The sequence below is a fragment of the Amblyomma maculatum genome, chromosome 8, assembly GCF_055883805.1.
Source record: "Amblyomma maculatum isolate TAMU_Amacu chromosome 8, ASM5588380v1, whole genome shotgun sequence".
NCBI classification, from domain to species: domain Eukaryota; kingdom Metazoa; phylum Arthropoda; class Arachnida; order Ixodida; family Ixodidae; genus Amblyomma; species Amblyomma maculatum.
The window spans coordinates 3,811,418-3,826,846 of NC_139351.1; the positions used below are offsets into that span (position 1 = coordinate 3,811,418).

The following is a 15,429-nucleotide window of genomic DNA, read 5'->3' on the forward strand; positions in this document are numbered from 1 at the left end:
GCAGGACACGTCGCGCCTTGCACGAGTAGCGTCAGCGCATCGATGTCACACACTACCGCGCTGGCAGAGCTATCACTCGCTATTTCTTCGTTTTCGAAGAGTCCAATCTTCCTTTCAGAAGCACTAACAAAGTTCAAGGTAGAGTCGATCTCCTCGGCGCCGATGCTGTCGTTAGGCCTAGTAGGTTCCGGGCAGCTTTTCTTGCGTATCGTTGTCGGCGTCGACCTGCGAATCCTTCCTTTGAATTTAAATTTAGTACGAAACTTCTGCACGCGAGTATTGCGCTTTTTCGGACTGACCATGATCGCAAAACTGAAAAAACGCAGAAGTGACGGTGGCAGTCTCGCAATGCTTGCGAGTGGCAGAAAACAGTGGAACCAAGGGGTAGGCTTCACTGCACAAACTGGTCACCCGCAGCCAATGGCGTCGTCAGAATCGCACCACGTGATAAAAAAAACACGCGAGAAAGGTTGCGGAACGCGCTTTTTCTTAATTATTTCTAGTGAAAATACGAAACTGGTGGCCGTTGCACATGCGAGAATAAGCCTTGGCCTATCTCCGCCAAGCGACCGCCATGGCGTGCGGAGAAGCTCCCGCGCACGGCAGGCGCGCAAAGATGGGCAACTTGCGAGGCAACTTTCGGTTTCTTCGTCGACCACGACTCATTCAAACATATTTTTTACTAATTTCTGGTGCGAATATCACTTTCATTTTTCTGGATAAGGTAGCTGAATGCCTAAAAATTCCGAAATAAAAAAAATCGAAAAACTGAAAAAAAAACAAAAAAAAAAAACCTAATTTTTTCGACCCGCATCTCCCCTTAATGTAGCTCGCAGTCATGGTGCTCGCGTTTCCTGCCAAGCAGGAAAGCACGTCATGATCACGTGTGAGCGGTGTTGGTTGGCGTTTACGGCCTCCAAGCGAAGAGGGGTTGCTCGAAAGCGCGTGTAAATGTGCCAGCGAGTAAATATGACGTCATCTGCTAGCGTCTTCGGCGGCGTCAACTGCTAGGAACCGAGCACGTTTCAGACAGGCGGAGGACTAGTGGGCGGAAATTCGTGCCGTGTCAAAGAGAAAAAGAAAAGAAAAAAGCAAGGCGGGCTGAAAAGCGCTGCAGGAAGAAGCCCACTCTGCATCGCCATTGTTTTTCTTTGTGTGTCCTTCTTGTTCGTGAATGCATCGTTCAGCGTGGTCTCATCTCGTCAATCTTAGTCGCTGCTAACTTCCTAGGATGTCACCGCCAGCGAAGAAGCGGAAGTTGCTTTCGCTAGAAGAAAAACCGCGCATTATTGCCGAAGTAGAGAAGGGAAGAAGAAGGCGAATATTGTCACAAATTTTGGCATCACGCCGAGTTCGTTGTCAACGATACTTGAGAGTAAAGAAAGCATCAGCAAGGCACTTGCGTCGAGCACTTCAGCTCAACACAAGAAGGTGACGCAGCCAACATACAAGGAGCTTGATAACGCTGTCCATGCCTGGTTCGTCGAAATGCGAGCCAAGAACATCCCACTTAGTGGAAGCATTGTTCAGCAGAAGGCCATCAATTATGCCTGTTTGCTAGGCCTGGATGACTTTAAAGCCAGCACAGGTTGGCTCAATCGCTTCAAAGCGAGGCACAATATCGTGGGAAAAGTTCTGTGCGGTGAAGCAAGTTCCACAGACACTGGCGGCGCATCGGAATAGGTGGTAGAAAACGTGGCTGATATTATGTGCGGTGAAGCAAGTTCCACAGACACTGGCGGCGCATCGGAATAGGTGGTAGAAAACGTGGCTGATATTATGAGCGGCTATGTGCCGTCCGATATTTACAATGCGGACGAGACGGGCCTCTTTTATAAGTTGCTGCCAGCCAGGACGCTAAATTTTAAAGGGCAGCGTTGCCAGCGTGGCAAGCACAGCAAGAAAAGGGTGACTGTGCTGCTGTGCACAAACATGGATGGATCGGACAAGCGCCCCCCGTTAGTTATTGGCAAAAGTGCCAAACCGCACTGCTTCAAGGGAAACAGAAGCCTTCCTGTCAAGTACGTTACTAACGGGCGGTTGTGGATGACCCGTGCCATATTTGCGGACTGGCTTACGGCATTTGATCTCGACATGAGCAGGCAGAACCGAAAGGCTTGTTTGCTGTTCAGCCCATGGCATTGACGACGTCAAACTGTCAAACGTTGAAGTGCGATTTTTTTCACCGAACTGCACTTCGATCATTCAGCCACTGAATCGAAGCATCATCCGAAGCGTGAAATGCACTTATCGGGAGAGGATGATTCAGTGGGCTCTCTTGAACTTCGAGACAGGCAGGGAGGCAAAGGCGGACCTATTCATGGCTCTTCATGACGGCTGCTGTGTGGAATGTGACCCGGTCCACCTTGATCTGCAACTGCTTCCAGCACACCGGATTTATTGGCCAGGAGGCAACCAGCACAGCTACAGCTGCGGAAGATGACGTTTCATCATTGTCGACTCTGGAGATCAGTACGGCCTGGAAATCCCTCCAGGATGCAGGAAACGTCCCTGGCAATATCGAGCTGGACGATTTCCTTAACCCTGATGCGGATGTGCCTGTCTATGAAGAGCTAAGTGATGAGGACATCATTAAAAGTATTGGTGAGCCAGAAGAGCCGCCGTCCGATGCTAAAGACGACTCCGCTAAGGATTCACCCGTCTTGGCAACCTTTTCGCAGGTGATGGATGCCTTAGCTGTTAGGAAGTTCCTGGGATCTGACGATGACGACATTGCGATGGCTCTCTTAACAGAGTGTGAGTCGTATGACGCTGCTGCTGGCAGTGAAACGCAAGCAGGCAAAGCTTACGAACTTCTGGAAATAAATTTTTTCTATTTTGCTCAAGTTGTCCGTAAATTCCCAGCAACATAATTTTTCGTATGCCTCGCCGATTTCGTTGTCATCATCATCATCATACGCCTGACTGTACCCACTGCAGGGCGAAGGCCTCTCCCATATTTCTTCACTTAACCCGGTTCTGTGCTAGCTGCATCCACTTGACCCCTGCGAACTTCTTAACCTCATCCGCCCACCTAACTTTCTGCCACCCCCTGCTACGCTTTCCTTCCCTTGGAATCCAGTTTGTTAGCCTAAGCGACCATCGGTTATACTCTCTTCGCACTACATGTCCTGCCCATGCCCATTTCTTCTTCTTAATTTCCACTAGAATGTCAGTAATCTGAGTTATTTCTCTGACCCACTCTGCACGCTTCCTATCTCTTAATGTTACCCCCACCATTTTTAGCCTCCACGTTTCAGCCCCATAGGCGAGTACAGGTTAAGATGCATCTGTTGTATACTTTCCTCTTGAGCGATACCGGTAAGCTGTTAGTCATAATCTGTGAGTGCTTTCCAAATGCGCTCCATCCCAATCTTATTCTTCTTGTTATTTCCTTTTCATGGTCCGGATCTGCGGTTACTATCTGTCCTAAGTAGACATATTCGCCTACTACTTCCAGTACTTCGCTACCTAATGTAAACTACTGTTCCTTTCCGAGGCTGTTGAATATTACCTTATTCTTCTGCATATTGATTTTCAAGCCTACCTTTCTGCTTTTCCTGTCTAGGTCACCAATCATTATTTGCAGTTCATCCCCCGAGTTGCTTAGCAAGGCAATGTCATCAGCAAATCGCAGATTACTGAGGTATTCTCCATCTACCCGTATCCCTAACTGCTCCCATTCCAAGTCCTTGAAAACTTCCTCTAAGCAAGCTGTGAATAGTACTGGGAGATTGTGTCTCCTTGCCTAACACCTTTCTTTATGGGAATTTTGTTACTTTCTTTATGCAGAACTATGGTTGCTGTGCAGCCACTATATATATCTTCCAGCACTTTCACGTACGGCTCGTCTACTCCCTGATTCCGCAATGCCTGCATCACCGCCGAGGTTTCAACTGAGTCAAATGCTTTTTCTTAATGAATGCTATGTATAAAGGTTGGTTATATTCCGAGCATTTTTCTATCACCTGATTGATGGTATGGATATGATCGATAGTAGAGTACCGTTTCCGAAAACCTGCTTGATCCTTTGCTTGATTGAAGTCTAAGGTTGTCCTGATTCTATTAGTGATTACCTTAGTGTAAATACCTTATACGTAACAGACAGTAAGCTGATTGGTCTGTAATTTTTAAGGTCCTTAGTGTCCCCTTTCTTATGAATGAGGATAATGTTTGTATTCTTCGGTGGTTCCGGTACCGTCGATGACACCAGGCACTGCGTATACAGGGTGGCTAGCTTTTCTAACACGATATCCCCCCTGTCCTTCAGCAAATCTGTAGTTATCTGATCCTCTCCAGCTGATTTCCCCCTTTTCATAGTTTCTAATGCTTTCTTGACCTCGTCCTTCGTAAACTGGTGTAACGTCTGACTGTTTTTCCCTACCGCCAATCTCATTACGGTCCTGACTACTTTGACTACTGTAGAGATCTGTATAGATCTCCTCGGCTACTTTGACTATCTTGTCCATATTCGTGATGGCGTTACCCGCCTTGTCCCTTATCGCATACATCTGGTTTTTGCCTGTGCCCAATTTCTTCTTTACCGCTTTAAGGCTTCCCCCTTTACAGCATGCTCAATTTTCTCCATGTTATACTTCCTTATATCGGCCACCTTGCGCTTAGTGATTAGCTTTGATATTTCGGCCAATTCGATCTGGTCTGTTGGATTGGAAGCTTTCATACTCTGGCGTTTCTTAATCAAATCTTTCGTCTCCTTAGACAGCTTACCGGTATCCTCTCTAACTATCCTACCGCTTACTTCTACCGCGCACTCAGTAATGATATCTCTGAAATTATTGTTCCTTGCTTCTAGAGTAATGTCGCCATCCTCGGTTAGAGCTGAATACCTATTCTATAACGAGATCCTAAACTCTTCTGCCCTCCCCCTCACCGCTTATTCGTTGATGGGTTTCTTTCTTACTAATTTGCTGCGTTCCTTCTTCAGATTTTGGCTAATTCGGGACCTCACCATCCTGTGGTCACTGCATCGCACTTTCCCGATTACCTCTACATCTTGCATAATGGCGGGGTTTGAACACATTATGAAGTCAATTTCATTTTTGGTCTCGTTAGAGCTGAATACCTATTCTATAACGAGATCCTAAACTCTTCTGCCCTCCCCCTCACCGCTTATTCGTTGATGGGTTTCTTTCTTACTAATTTGCTGCGTTCCTTCTTCAGATTTTGGCTAATTCGGGACCTCACCATCCTGTGGTCACTGCATCGCACTTTCCCGATTACCTCTACATCTTGCATAATGGCGGGGTTTGAACACATTATGAAGTCAATTTCATTTTTGGTCTCCCCGTTAGGACTTTTCCAAGTCCATTTCCAGTTCTTCCGTTTGCTGAAGAAGGTATTCATGATTCTTAAGTTATTGCGCTCTGCAAACTCAACTAGTAACTCCCCCCTGCTATTCCTAGAACCAATGCCATAGTAACCTACTGCCTGGTCTCCTGCCTGCTTTTTCCCTACCTTGGCATTGAAGTCGCCCATTAGAACAGTATACTTTGTCTTTACTTTTCGCATTGCCGATTCTACATCTTCATAGAAGCTTTCAACTGCCTGGTCATCATAACTACATGTAGGTGCATAGGCCTGTACAATCTTCAGTTTATACTGCTTATTAAGCCTAATTACGATGCCTGCCACCCTTTTATTAATACTATAGAATTCATCTATATTACCCGCTATATACTTATTGACAAGGAACCCTACTCCTAGTTGTCGCCTCTCTGGTAAACCTCGATAACACAGTACATGGCCATCCTTCAGTACAGTATATGCCTCATTTGGCCTCCTAACCTCACTAAGCCCTATGATATCCCATTTCATACCCTCTAGTTCCTTTAACAGCACTGCTAAACTAGTTTCACTAGCTAGGGTTCTAGCGTTAAACGTTGCCAGGGTCAGTTTCCAATGGTGGCCTGTCCAGCTTTCCGACAACCTCCCAACAATCACGAGCTATGCTCCACGGGACGTTTACAATGCTGACGAGACTGCGTTGTTTTATCAGATGTTGCCATCTAAAACGCATGCCTTGAAAGGTGACAAGTGCGCAGGAGGGAAGAACAGCAAGTTGCGCGTAACCGTTCTTCTGTGTGTCAATATGGACGGCAGTGACCGGCGGCTGCCTTTTGTGATTGGCAAGTCACGTAAGCCGCGATGCTTTGGAAGCTGCGCGCCCGTATGCTACAAGAACAATACAAAAGCCTGGATGAGTTGTGACTTATTTGCCGAGTGGCTTGTCGAGTTCGACCGCGACATGGCGCGAAAAAACAGAAAGGTCCTGCTCGTGCTGGATAACTGTGCGGCGCACCATGTGCGGCGCACCATGTGCAGCCTTCCTTGAGTGCGGTGACAGTGCTCTTCTTGCTTCTCAATGCAACCTGCAAAATTCAGCCACTGGATATGGGCATCATTCATGCGTTCAAGGTGTGCTACCGGCGGCGCGTCATTCAACGCTTGTTGATCGCGATTGATGCTGCCATGCCAGTTCGCATCAGCTTGCTTGCCGCCGTAGGGATGTTGAAAGCGGCGTGGATGGAACTCACCGCGGAGTGCATAGCAAATTGCTTCCGCAAGGCGGGTTTTATGGGCCCAGGCACCGAGGACGCCATAGATCACCCACTGAAAGGCCGGTCGCACGAGGACTTGTGGCAACGCTTCGTTGACACGCAGCTGGCCGGACCTGACGTTGCCTGGGAAGATTTCGTTTCTGCTGATGACGACGCCGACATTGCGGAGCCATGCACTGACAAAGCTAATGTACGTGAAGTGTGAGCCCTTCCTGACTGCCCAGAGACCGACGAGGACGAGGATGCTGCTCTACCGCCGGTTCCTGTGAACGCTTCAACCGCGATCGGTTATATCGCGTCACTTAAGGAACTCGTGTGCAGCAGAGGCCTTGGCGATGAACATATTACCGCGCTGGAAAAATTAGAAACGGCAGTGATGCGATCAGCTTTGAAGTAGCAGACACGCATCACGAACTTTTTTCAAAAATAAAGTTAACTTTCGTCTCGCTTGATCTTTTTGCCCGTATTATAGGTGGTCCACTTACTACGAACTTTGGATACAACGAACAAATGCCGCGTGACGATCAAGTTCGTTATAAGTGGGCTGGACTGTATCAGATTAAAATTAGCCAGAAGAAAGCAGAAATAGCCTTTTTTAAGCATAAATACGCACCCCGCACGACGGGGCTCACCACGGGTCGCGCCGCCGCCCGTGATTGGCCAAGACGTTGCGTGACGACATTCTGAGGACCGGGGAAGCTGCCGATGCGGCTCCTTCGCTGCGCTGTGTTGATCGCAGCTCTCTGCGGCTTTGTGAATGTCATTATGGCATGCCATTTCCACACGAATGACCATCGGGATTTTTACCGCATGTATTCGTACCAGATACGCCCACAAACAATGCAGCACTTTCATTATGGGGAGCGTAGATTTGGCACGAAAACTTGCTTTTGTTACAGTGAGGCATTTTGAAAAGTAGTGTGTGTCATTATTAGCAGAAACTACATGGCCTGCAGCGAAACATCGGCCCGCATATTCCTGGGAAGGAAGGGCAGCGAACAATGCCCTAGCAGACTACCTCCGTCCAGGCCTCTCGCCCCGCTCGAAAGATCATTGTTGTGAAAAATGAACACAAAGCTTGGTGTACCAAATCCTGCTTTGAATGCCAGTCGTGGTACCTTGGGGAAACGAAAAATTTTTATAGAAAGGGTGAAGCATTACGCAGCTGCTACCAGACAAATGAACAATAAGCGAAGTGCGGTTGCGGAGCTCTGCAATGCATACCAGGCATTGACGGGACCATTGTGCTGGAGACCAAGTCAAATGCGCGCAGAGTGCTGCTTGAGTCATACGACATTTAGTAGACGCTGAAAGCCTTTCCTTTTCATCATACTGTCACAATACACATTTAGTGAATTGACGGCTCACGTATGTTGAAAGCCAAGCTGCAGCTCCTGCGCACCCATACCTTCATGAGAAAACCGTGTTCCGAAATGTGTTTTCTTACAAGAGCTTCGTCGTTGTCATTTCCAGCTTAATGTGCATCCCCAAACAAGACAGGACTATGTAAAATGACGAGGCAAAAATGGGTGCAAAATCGCAAAGCCATGTATGAACAACTTCGATGATTGATTGCTTGGACGCACCGAAGGAAACCTCGCTTTTTGCGCTCCTTACCTGAATGCGCCTATACCCAGCTGAGCGGTACACTCCTTACCTTCTAATAATGCTCCCGTAAGGGTTCCACGAACATATCAAGCACGTGTCGTGCTATAAAAGATCTCGCAGTCTTCACAACCTAGCTCGACAAAGCAGTGGACTCTTCTTAATCATCTGCTAGTTCGCAAAAATCATCAGTGCGTGCTACTGATGCGTTGTCTTTAGCACAGAAGTCGTTGCGCGAAGCTTTTGCGCAAAAAAAAAAAAAAGAAAGACACGCGAATACAACCATGCGCTGATGTTGTCTGATCGTCCCATCACGAGATAGCAGTCCATGAACGGATCGCAGATGACTGTCCAGACTGTCTTGTACAAGAAAACAGAAGGAATCGTGTCATGGTTCAGCAATGCCTTTTTGTCAAAGCCCTATAGAAATCGAATTACAAGCAAACTTCATGTGGTCACAGTTACGAAAATGCTTCGAGTAGAATGTTTCCTTTGGTTGGCTTGAATTTATCTCTCTTCTCAGCAACGCCGCATTGCGCCGCAAGCTTTTAATACAATGGAAGATTAGATCGTCACATCCACAGCTGTTCGTGCATCCGAACACATTTATTATCAGGTGCACAACACTAAGTTGACGTGTTTTGTACATCCGCAACGCACGCAAAACGAGGAACAGCGCAAGCCAAAAACCCCCTCCGTTTGGCTCTGAATGCCTCCGGCTCCTCATGGTGACAGCGACGTATCTCCCTCCACTTTCCTCCTCTGTAGCAGTCACGCGGGGTGCTGGAAATTTGAACTGCGCGCTTTCAGTCGACGATTGCGCAGGTGTTTTATGCATAATGGGAAAAATAACTTTACAGGCATGACCAACAAATAATCTAGTTCTAAAGCCTATAGTACAGTCGTGCCCGCTTATAACGAACCTGAGCGTCACGCGGCGTCTGTTCGTTATATCCCGAAGTTCGTAGTAACTGGACCACAAACTAAAAAAGAGAAAAAAAAAAAGTTGGCGGTCAAAACACGAAATTTATTTCTTAGCAAAAATGTCTGTGATGCTCGTCTGTTTCTGCAGTGCAGATGCGATGAGGGCGGTCTCCAGTTTATTTAAAGCACTAGCGTGCTCTTCGCCGAGTCCCTTGGCATAGACAAGTTGTCTGAGGCCCTCTATATAGCCCATTGCTACAGATGTGCTTACGGGTGCTGGCTCAGACGTTTCATCTTCATCTGATTCTTCCGCGTCGCTCTTGGCCCGCACTTCAGAAACGATGCCTTCGTCCGTGCACGGTTCCGCAATATCCGCGTCTTCATCCGCAGAAATAAAATCCTGCCAACCAATGCCAGGGCCTCCCATGTCGGAGTCGACGACGCGCTGCCACAAATCGCCGCCGGAATCATCATCATCGGAGGCATCAGGTACTGCGTCGACGAAGCCGGCCTTGCGGAAACAGTTTCGCACGCAAGCGGTCGTCACCTCCGCCCAGGCCGCCTTCACCATCTCAAGGGCTGAATACAATAAAACTCGGAGCGGCAAGTTAGCGGCCGGACGGTCAACGGCGATGAGCAAGCGCTGCACAATGCGGCGCCTATACGATGCCTTAAAGGAGCGTATTATGCCCAAATCAAGAGGCTGCACTTTAGAAGTGGTATTGGGCGGCAGGAAAAGTACAGTCACTGCCGTCAGAGACGTTTGTACGTGGTGCGCTGAGCAATTGTCGAGCAACAGCAGCACGCGCCTGCTTTGCCTCTGCATGTCGCGGTCAAACTCGCCCAGCCACTCTGCGAATAAATCCCGTGTCATCCAGGACTTAGTATTGTGCCTGTAGCGCACGGGTACATGGTTCCGAAAGCAACGTGGCTTCTTGGATTTTCCGATTACAAATGGCATGCGCCGGTCGCTGCCATTCATATTAGTGCACAGAAGAACTGTAACGCGCACTTTACTGCGTTTACCGCCAGTGCATGACTCCCCTTTCATGGAGTGCGTCTTGTCTGGAAGCATTTGATAAAATAATGCAGTTTCATCTGCGTTATACACATCCTGCTCCGCGTAGCTTGCAATAATGGCTCGGTTTGTTGCAAGCCAATTGGCAACGTCCTGGTCACTTACCGAACGCGCCCCACCGACAATCGATTTAAAAACAATCCCATGCCGCACTCTGAACTGATGTAGCCAGCCATTGCCTGGGCAGAAGTCGGGAAAATCTAGTAGGAATGCGAAGCCTTTGGCTTTGCCCTGCATCATTGGTCCACTTATCGGAATGTTGCGAGCCCGTGTGTTGACAAACCACTTCAGCAGCGCATCCTTTACGTCCGCATAGGTGGCCTTCCGCAGGCGCTTTCTGTCCGCTGTGTTGGCGTCGGAGCTGGCGATCTTTTCCTTATTCTTCAGAATTGTCGAGATTGTTGATTTCGACACGTTGTACTTCTTCACCAGCTCGCAATTTTTAGCACCTAGAGACAGTTCCTTCACAATTGCTCGCTTCGTTGCCATGTCCAGCGCTTTTCCTTTCGTGACCGCTGGAGGCAGGCAATTCCCGTTCGCCATCCCGAATTATACGACTCAGGCCCGACAGACGAAGCGCTCACACCACACACACGAAAATGACAACAAAGCGCCGCTACTGACGGAGCACGTGCGCACGTGCGACAATCACGCGAGGCAAGCGAGGAAGTGCCTAAGGAATGGAACGGAACGGACACACAGCGGGGCATAGTATGCAGCGGGGAGACCAATGAGAGGCATCCCTGAGCGTCAGTGCTGCCACCTGTTGGCTCCTACCGTAGTTGCTTTCAACCGCCCATGGCCTCCGAGATTATCTCCGCAAATCTCGGAGGCCACGAACCGTCACCGCCGTACTGAATGCAGCGGCGCGCGCGCGCCGCTGCGCATTCAGTCCGCCCGTGCAAACAGTACAACCGCTAGCGTATGGAGAGGCCTGCCTCCTGGCGCCCCGCGCCCCTGGCACGGCCGCTCAATGGAACAGCCAAGAAACGAAACGACGAAACTTCGAAGACTATGCCGGCAGCCGGCGCCGTGGAGACAGGCGAAGACGAGGGAATGGCGAGAGGAGAGGGGAGCGGAGTTGCGAGGAGGGGTGGCAGCGTGGCCTTGGAGGCCACACCACGCGCCGACACTCGTAGGCAGCGCGCGTCGGCGAGCAAAGGGTAGCTCGCTTGCGAGGAGGATTGCGAAAACAGACCAAAAGGGATGGGAGCCCATCGTTATCTCGTATCGGGGCGCCGGGTTTGCGCCGTCCGTTCGCTGTAACCGATCAGCAGCGCTCATGGACGTTCGTTATACGTGCGATATTGTGTCATTGAAGTAATGTATATTTTGGCGGTCACTCCGGTCTCGTCCGTTATAAGCAAAAGTTTGTCTTAAGTGCGGCCGTTATAAGTGGGCTCGACTGTATTGGTACATTTGAAAACTGCTGCAGTGTCCCTTTAAACGGAACAAACTCATCAGAGTTTGTTGGTTTTCTATCAACGCAATGCAAAAAAAATCTCATTAATCAAAACTCAAGTTTTTCGACCAATGCATAAACGGAACCGAAAACAAACTCAAAACCAAAACTAGTAAGGCAAGTGCAGCGCCTTCGCGGTGCGCATCACTGCTCCCCCTCCCCCCCAACCTCCCCGACAACCTCCAGACAGATTCCGGTTTTCTCGCACAGTGCGCCCACGTCCCGCGTCGCTGCTTGCTGTCGCAGTGTGCTTGCAGTTATGTATTCAGTTAGGCCTAAGCCTCAGAACGTTTGTTCGGTGTCGTAGCGACATTTCGTCGCGAAGTCAGGACCCGATGGCTACGCAAAAACAACAGCACAATGCGGTTGCGCTGGAAAAGAAGATGGATTTTATCAATGACTTCGAGAGTGGTCGCTTTACTAAAACAGCACTTGTGACAAAGTATGGTGTCCCGAAGAGCAGCCTGACGAGAATCCTCCAAGACAAGGACAAGCTGCGGGCGGCATTCGAAATGTCACGCTTTGGTCCCCAACGAAAAAGACTACGAGCGGCTGACCACGAGGATCTAGAGAAGTGCCTCGTGCTTTGGCTGCGAAGGGCCCGGAGCGAAAACATCCCCATCAGCGGGCCACTCATTCGTGCTAAAGGAGAAGAATTCACTCTCCAGCTCGGCATTGAGAGCTTTTCATGCAGTGAAAGGTGGCTGACTAGGTTTAAAGACTGGAGTGGTGTAGTGTTCCGTGCCACTTCAGGGGAAGCTGCCGCTGCCGATGCGACGGCATGTGGAGAGTGGAAAGCAAACAGCTGCCCGAAATTCTAAAGAAGTACGACCCTGAAAACGTCTACAATGTAGATGAGAGGCCATTATCCAGGCATCTTCGCTGCTTCATAAATGTCGCCACCTTGCCCATTTCCTACCAGGCCAATGGCAAGGCGTGGATGACGCAGGTCATCTTCAGAGAATGGATTTGTCGCGAGGACGTACGCTTCTCGCGAGAAAAAAGGAAAGTTTTATTCCTTGAGGACAATTGCCCTGGACATGGCACTGTGCTGGGGCTGAAGTACATCACATTGGAATTCCTGCCAGCCAACACCACAGCACTACTACCACCTATGGATCAGGGTGTAATTCAAGCATTGAAGTCGCGCTTCCGCAAAATCCTGCTTCGGAGGATGGTGTTATGCATAGGCCAAGGGAAGGACTACAAGGTGGATGTCCTGCGTGGCATTTATATTCTTGATGACGCTTGGCGGCAGGTTAGCGCGACGACCATTCCCAACTGCTTCAGACACGCTGGGTTTGCCTCAACGGAAGAAAAACCCTACACACAGGACGAGCCTGATGTTGATACCTGCGATGCAGCCGAGGAAGATCTGCTGGTGGAAAATTTTGCTCCGATGGGTATGAAATTTGAAGAGTATGTCGGGATTGATAGCGACGTGGCAGCATGCCTGCAAAATACTGTGGAGAGTATTTTAGCTGATGTCTGCCCCCCCCGATAAAACCGAAGACGAAGAGGAAGAGCTCGAGAACGAGAATATTGACCCCGTGAAGATACCTCTGTAGGCGGAGTCGGCCGTCCAAATGCTCAAGAGCTTCTTCCAGCAAGAACATGACTCCGAAATGTTTCTCCACAGCCTGTCCAGCATGGGCGATGCCATTCAGAAAAAGCGGCTGCGAGAGCTGAAGCAAGCAAGCATAACGTCATTTTTCAGTAGCCATTAAATCGCAGTTCCCACTATCGTACCGGCAGAAGAGTAAGCGGTCTGTTGACTTTTTTTAATATTCCTGTACTATGAGAAAAAAAAGAAAATGTTCAGTGTGTACTTTGTGCAGTAAAGTTTGTGCCCATTGTATACTGTTCTCCTTATTACCCAAATTTCGCATTTCAAAATTCACTTTCCCGAAAATCGCAAACTGCGTGCCTGCCTGTCGTGTCGGGACCGCGGAAGCTGATTGCACAATGCTGGACCCATTCTCTCGGTAAACGGAACTCCTTATAAACGGAACATATTTTCCTGATCCCTTGAGGTTCCATTTAACGAAAGTACACATTGTTAAACTGGTACTGTTATAAGTGGGTTTGACTGTACACTATATCTTAATAGTCATGCTTCGATGTTGTCAATGCACATTTTTAGGTGTCATTCAAGTAGCTCTTGTTTCAGCATTAATGCCTCGATACTACACCGCTTCCCATCTTTGCAATTTCACTCCTCTCTGCCAGTGCTGCAGTGGGAGACTCAAAGCAGAGACTCACTTGCGTGGGTCAGCAACGTCGCGCTCCTGCTGCTCCAGGAGGAGGCGCTCTAGGTCGCCCATGTCATTGTGGCGGAAGTAGTACACCTGGCTCCGCGATGCAAGCAGTCCCATCTGGATGGCGTAGTTCACCTCCGCATCCCTGCATCCACCATCAGCACACAAAGTCTTATCCTGGGCATATTCTCACTTTTTTGCGGTGTCTTTGTAGAAATGATTCGAGCAATTTGAGATCATTTCCGGATCTGTTACCACTGGCTAGCCTCTACGAATCAAACAGCAGCTGTAATCGACTATGAGACTGCAAGCCTCATCCTATGCAACGCATCTGCTCCCCAGAGTCCACCCGCTACATTGAGCAGCATGCAATGGCTCCACAATGGCCGCAAGGAGATCCTCGACAACTTTGCAAAAAGGCCCAGAGAAACTAGCCTTCCCATGTGCATGCCTGGTGCAAAATGCATCAGGCACGTGCCGTAGGTGGGTGCACACAGGTGCTAGTGGCCTCACTGCTTACATAGCCGAATTAGACAGCCAACTTCAAACGGACGTGGAGCTGCAGCATGCATATCAAAGCCGCAGAGATTGTGCATGGCCACACATCGGCGCTGCAGCCTGGTCGTATAGAGGGCCATGAGGGGGTGCTTCTACTTATATAATAGATTGCAGCAGCACTGCAGCAGATCATTACAGACTTTCAGAAGCACAGCTAGGCACCTGGTGCGCTTGGAATCCACTGGGTGGTCAGTGCAGAAGGGAGAAATCGTAAAAATAACAATTAGACCAATGCTGCTTTCAGGTGTGGGCTTCTTTCAAGTACTACATGTACAGCACACCTCTCTTCACACTAAATTAATTTCATTCACCCCTTGCTTGGGGGGCAAAATATGGCATACCCACCATACATGTCCTATTTGGTGCTTTTCAGACAAGATGAACAAATTTTCCTGGGCCTGTCAAGGGACCATCATGTGACACAGCAGGTTTCGATACGTGGCAATATTTTTCACCAATATTCATCAGCAGCTCAGTCCTAGTGTGCTACCCCTAATGACCAGCAGCGGGCACTACGTGACACAGGAAGGAATCTTTTTTTGATAACTCAAGAGGCAGTGCCCAACTTTTTGAAGCTAGGTCTTCCACAAGACTTCACATGGTCTGAAAAAAGTGGCTCAGAAGTTCGGTGTCACTATAATATTTTCTGCTCCCTGCAAACTGTCCGGTTTGTGCGCCCAAATCTCTGCAGACCTGCACAGAACTGGCGTTTGCAAGACAAAACACCAGACTATGTTCACTGCATGCGCAGTGGGCGTGGTGTATTCAATCCCATTGTCATGCGGGAAATCTACATAGGCCAAACCGGAGCATTCTTGAATAAGCGCCTGAGGCAACATCGCACAACTTTGGGCACTGGCACAGGCAGCAATTTAGCCTTACATGTCAAGGACTGCAAATGTTCTCCTAGTTTTCACGGCGCCAGCATTATCGGCCGGGGGAAATCTAAACGTGAGCGTGAGCTAT

The 15,429-nt window shown here is 49.0% G+C and overlaps 1 protein-coding gene across 1 annotated transcript in view; it reads right to left on the reverse strand.

Moving 5' to 3' along the window:
• Positions 1-15,429, reverse strand: part of Spt-I (serine palmitoyltransferase subunit I) — a 103,843-nt gene that overhangs the window by 66,579 nt on the left and 21,835 nt on the right. The window contains exon 6 of the mRNA XM_084576057.1: positions 13,910-14,050. Within this exon, the coding sequence (XP_084432183.1) occupies positions 13,910-14,050 (141 nt within the window). The remainder of the gene's footprint in view (positions 1-13,909; positions 14,051-15,429) is intronic.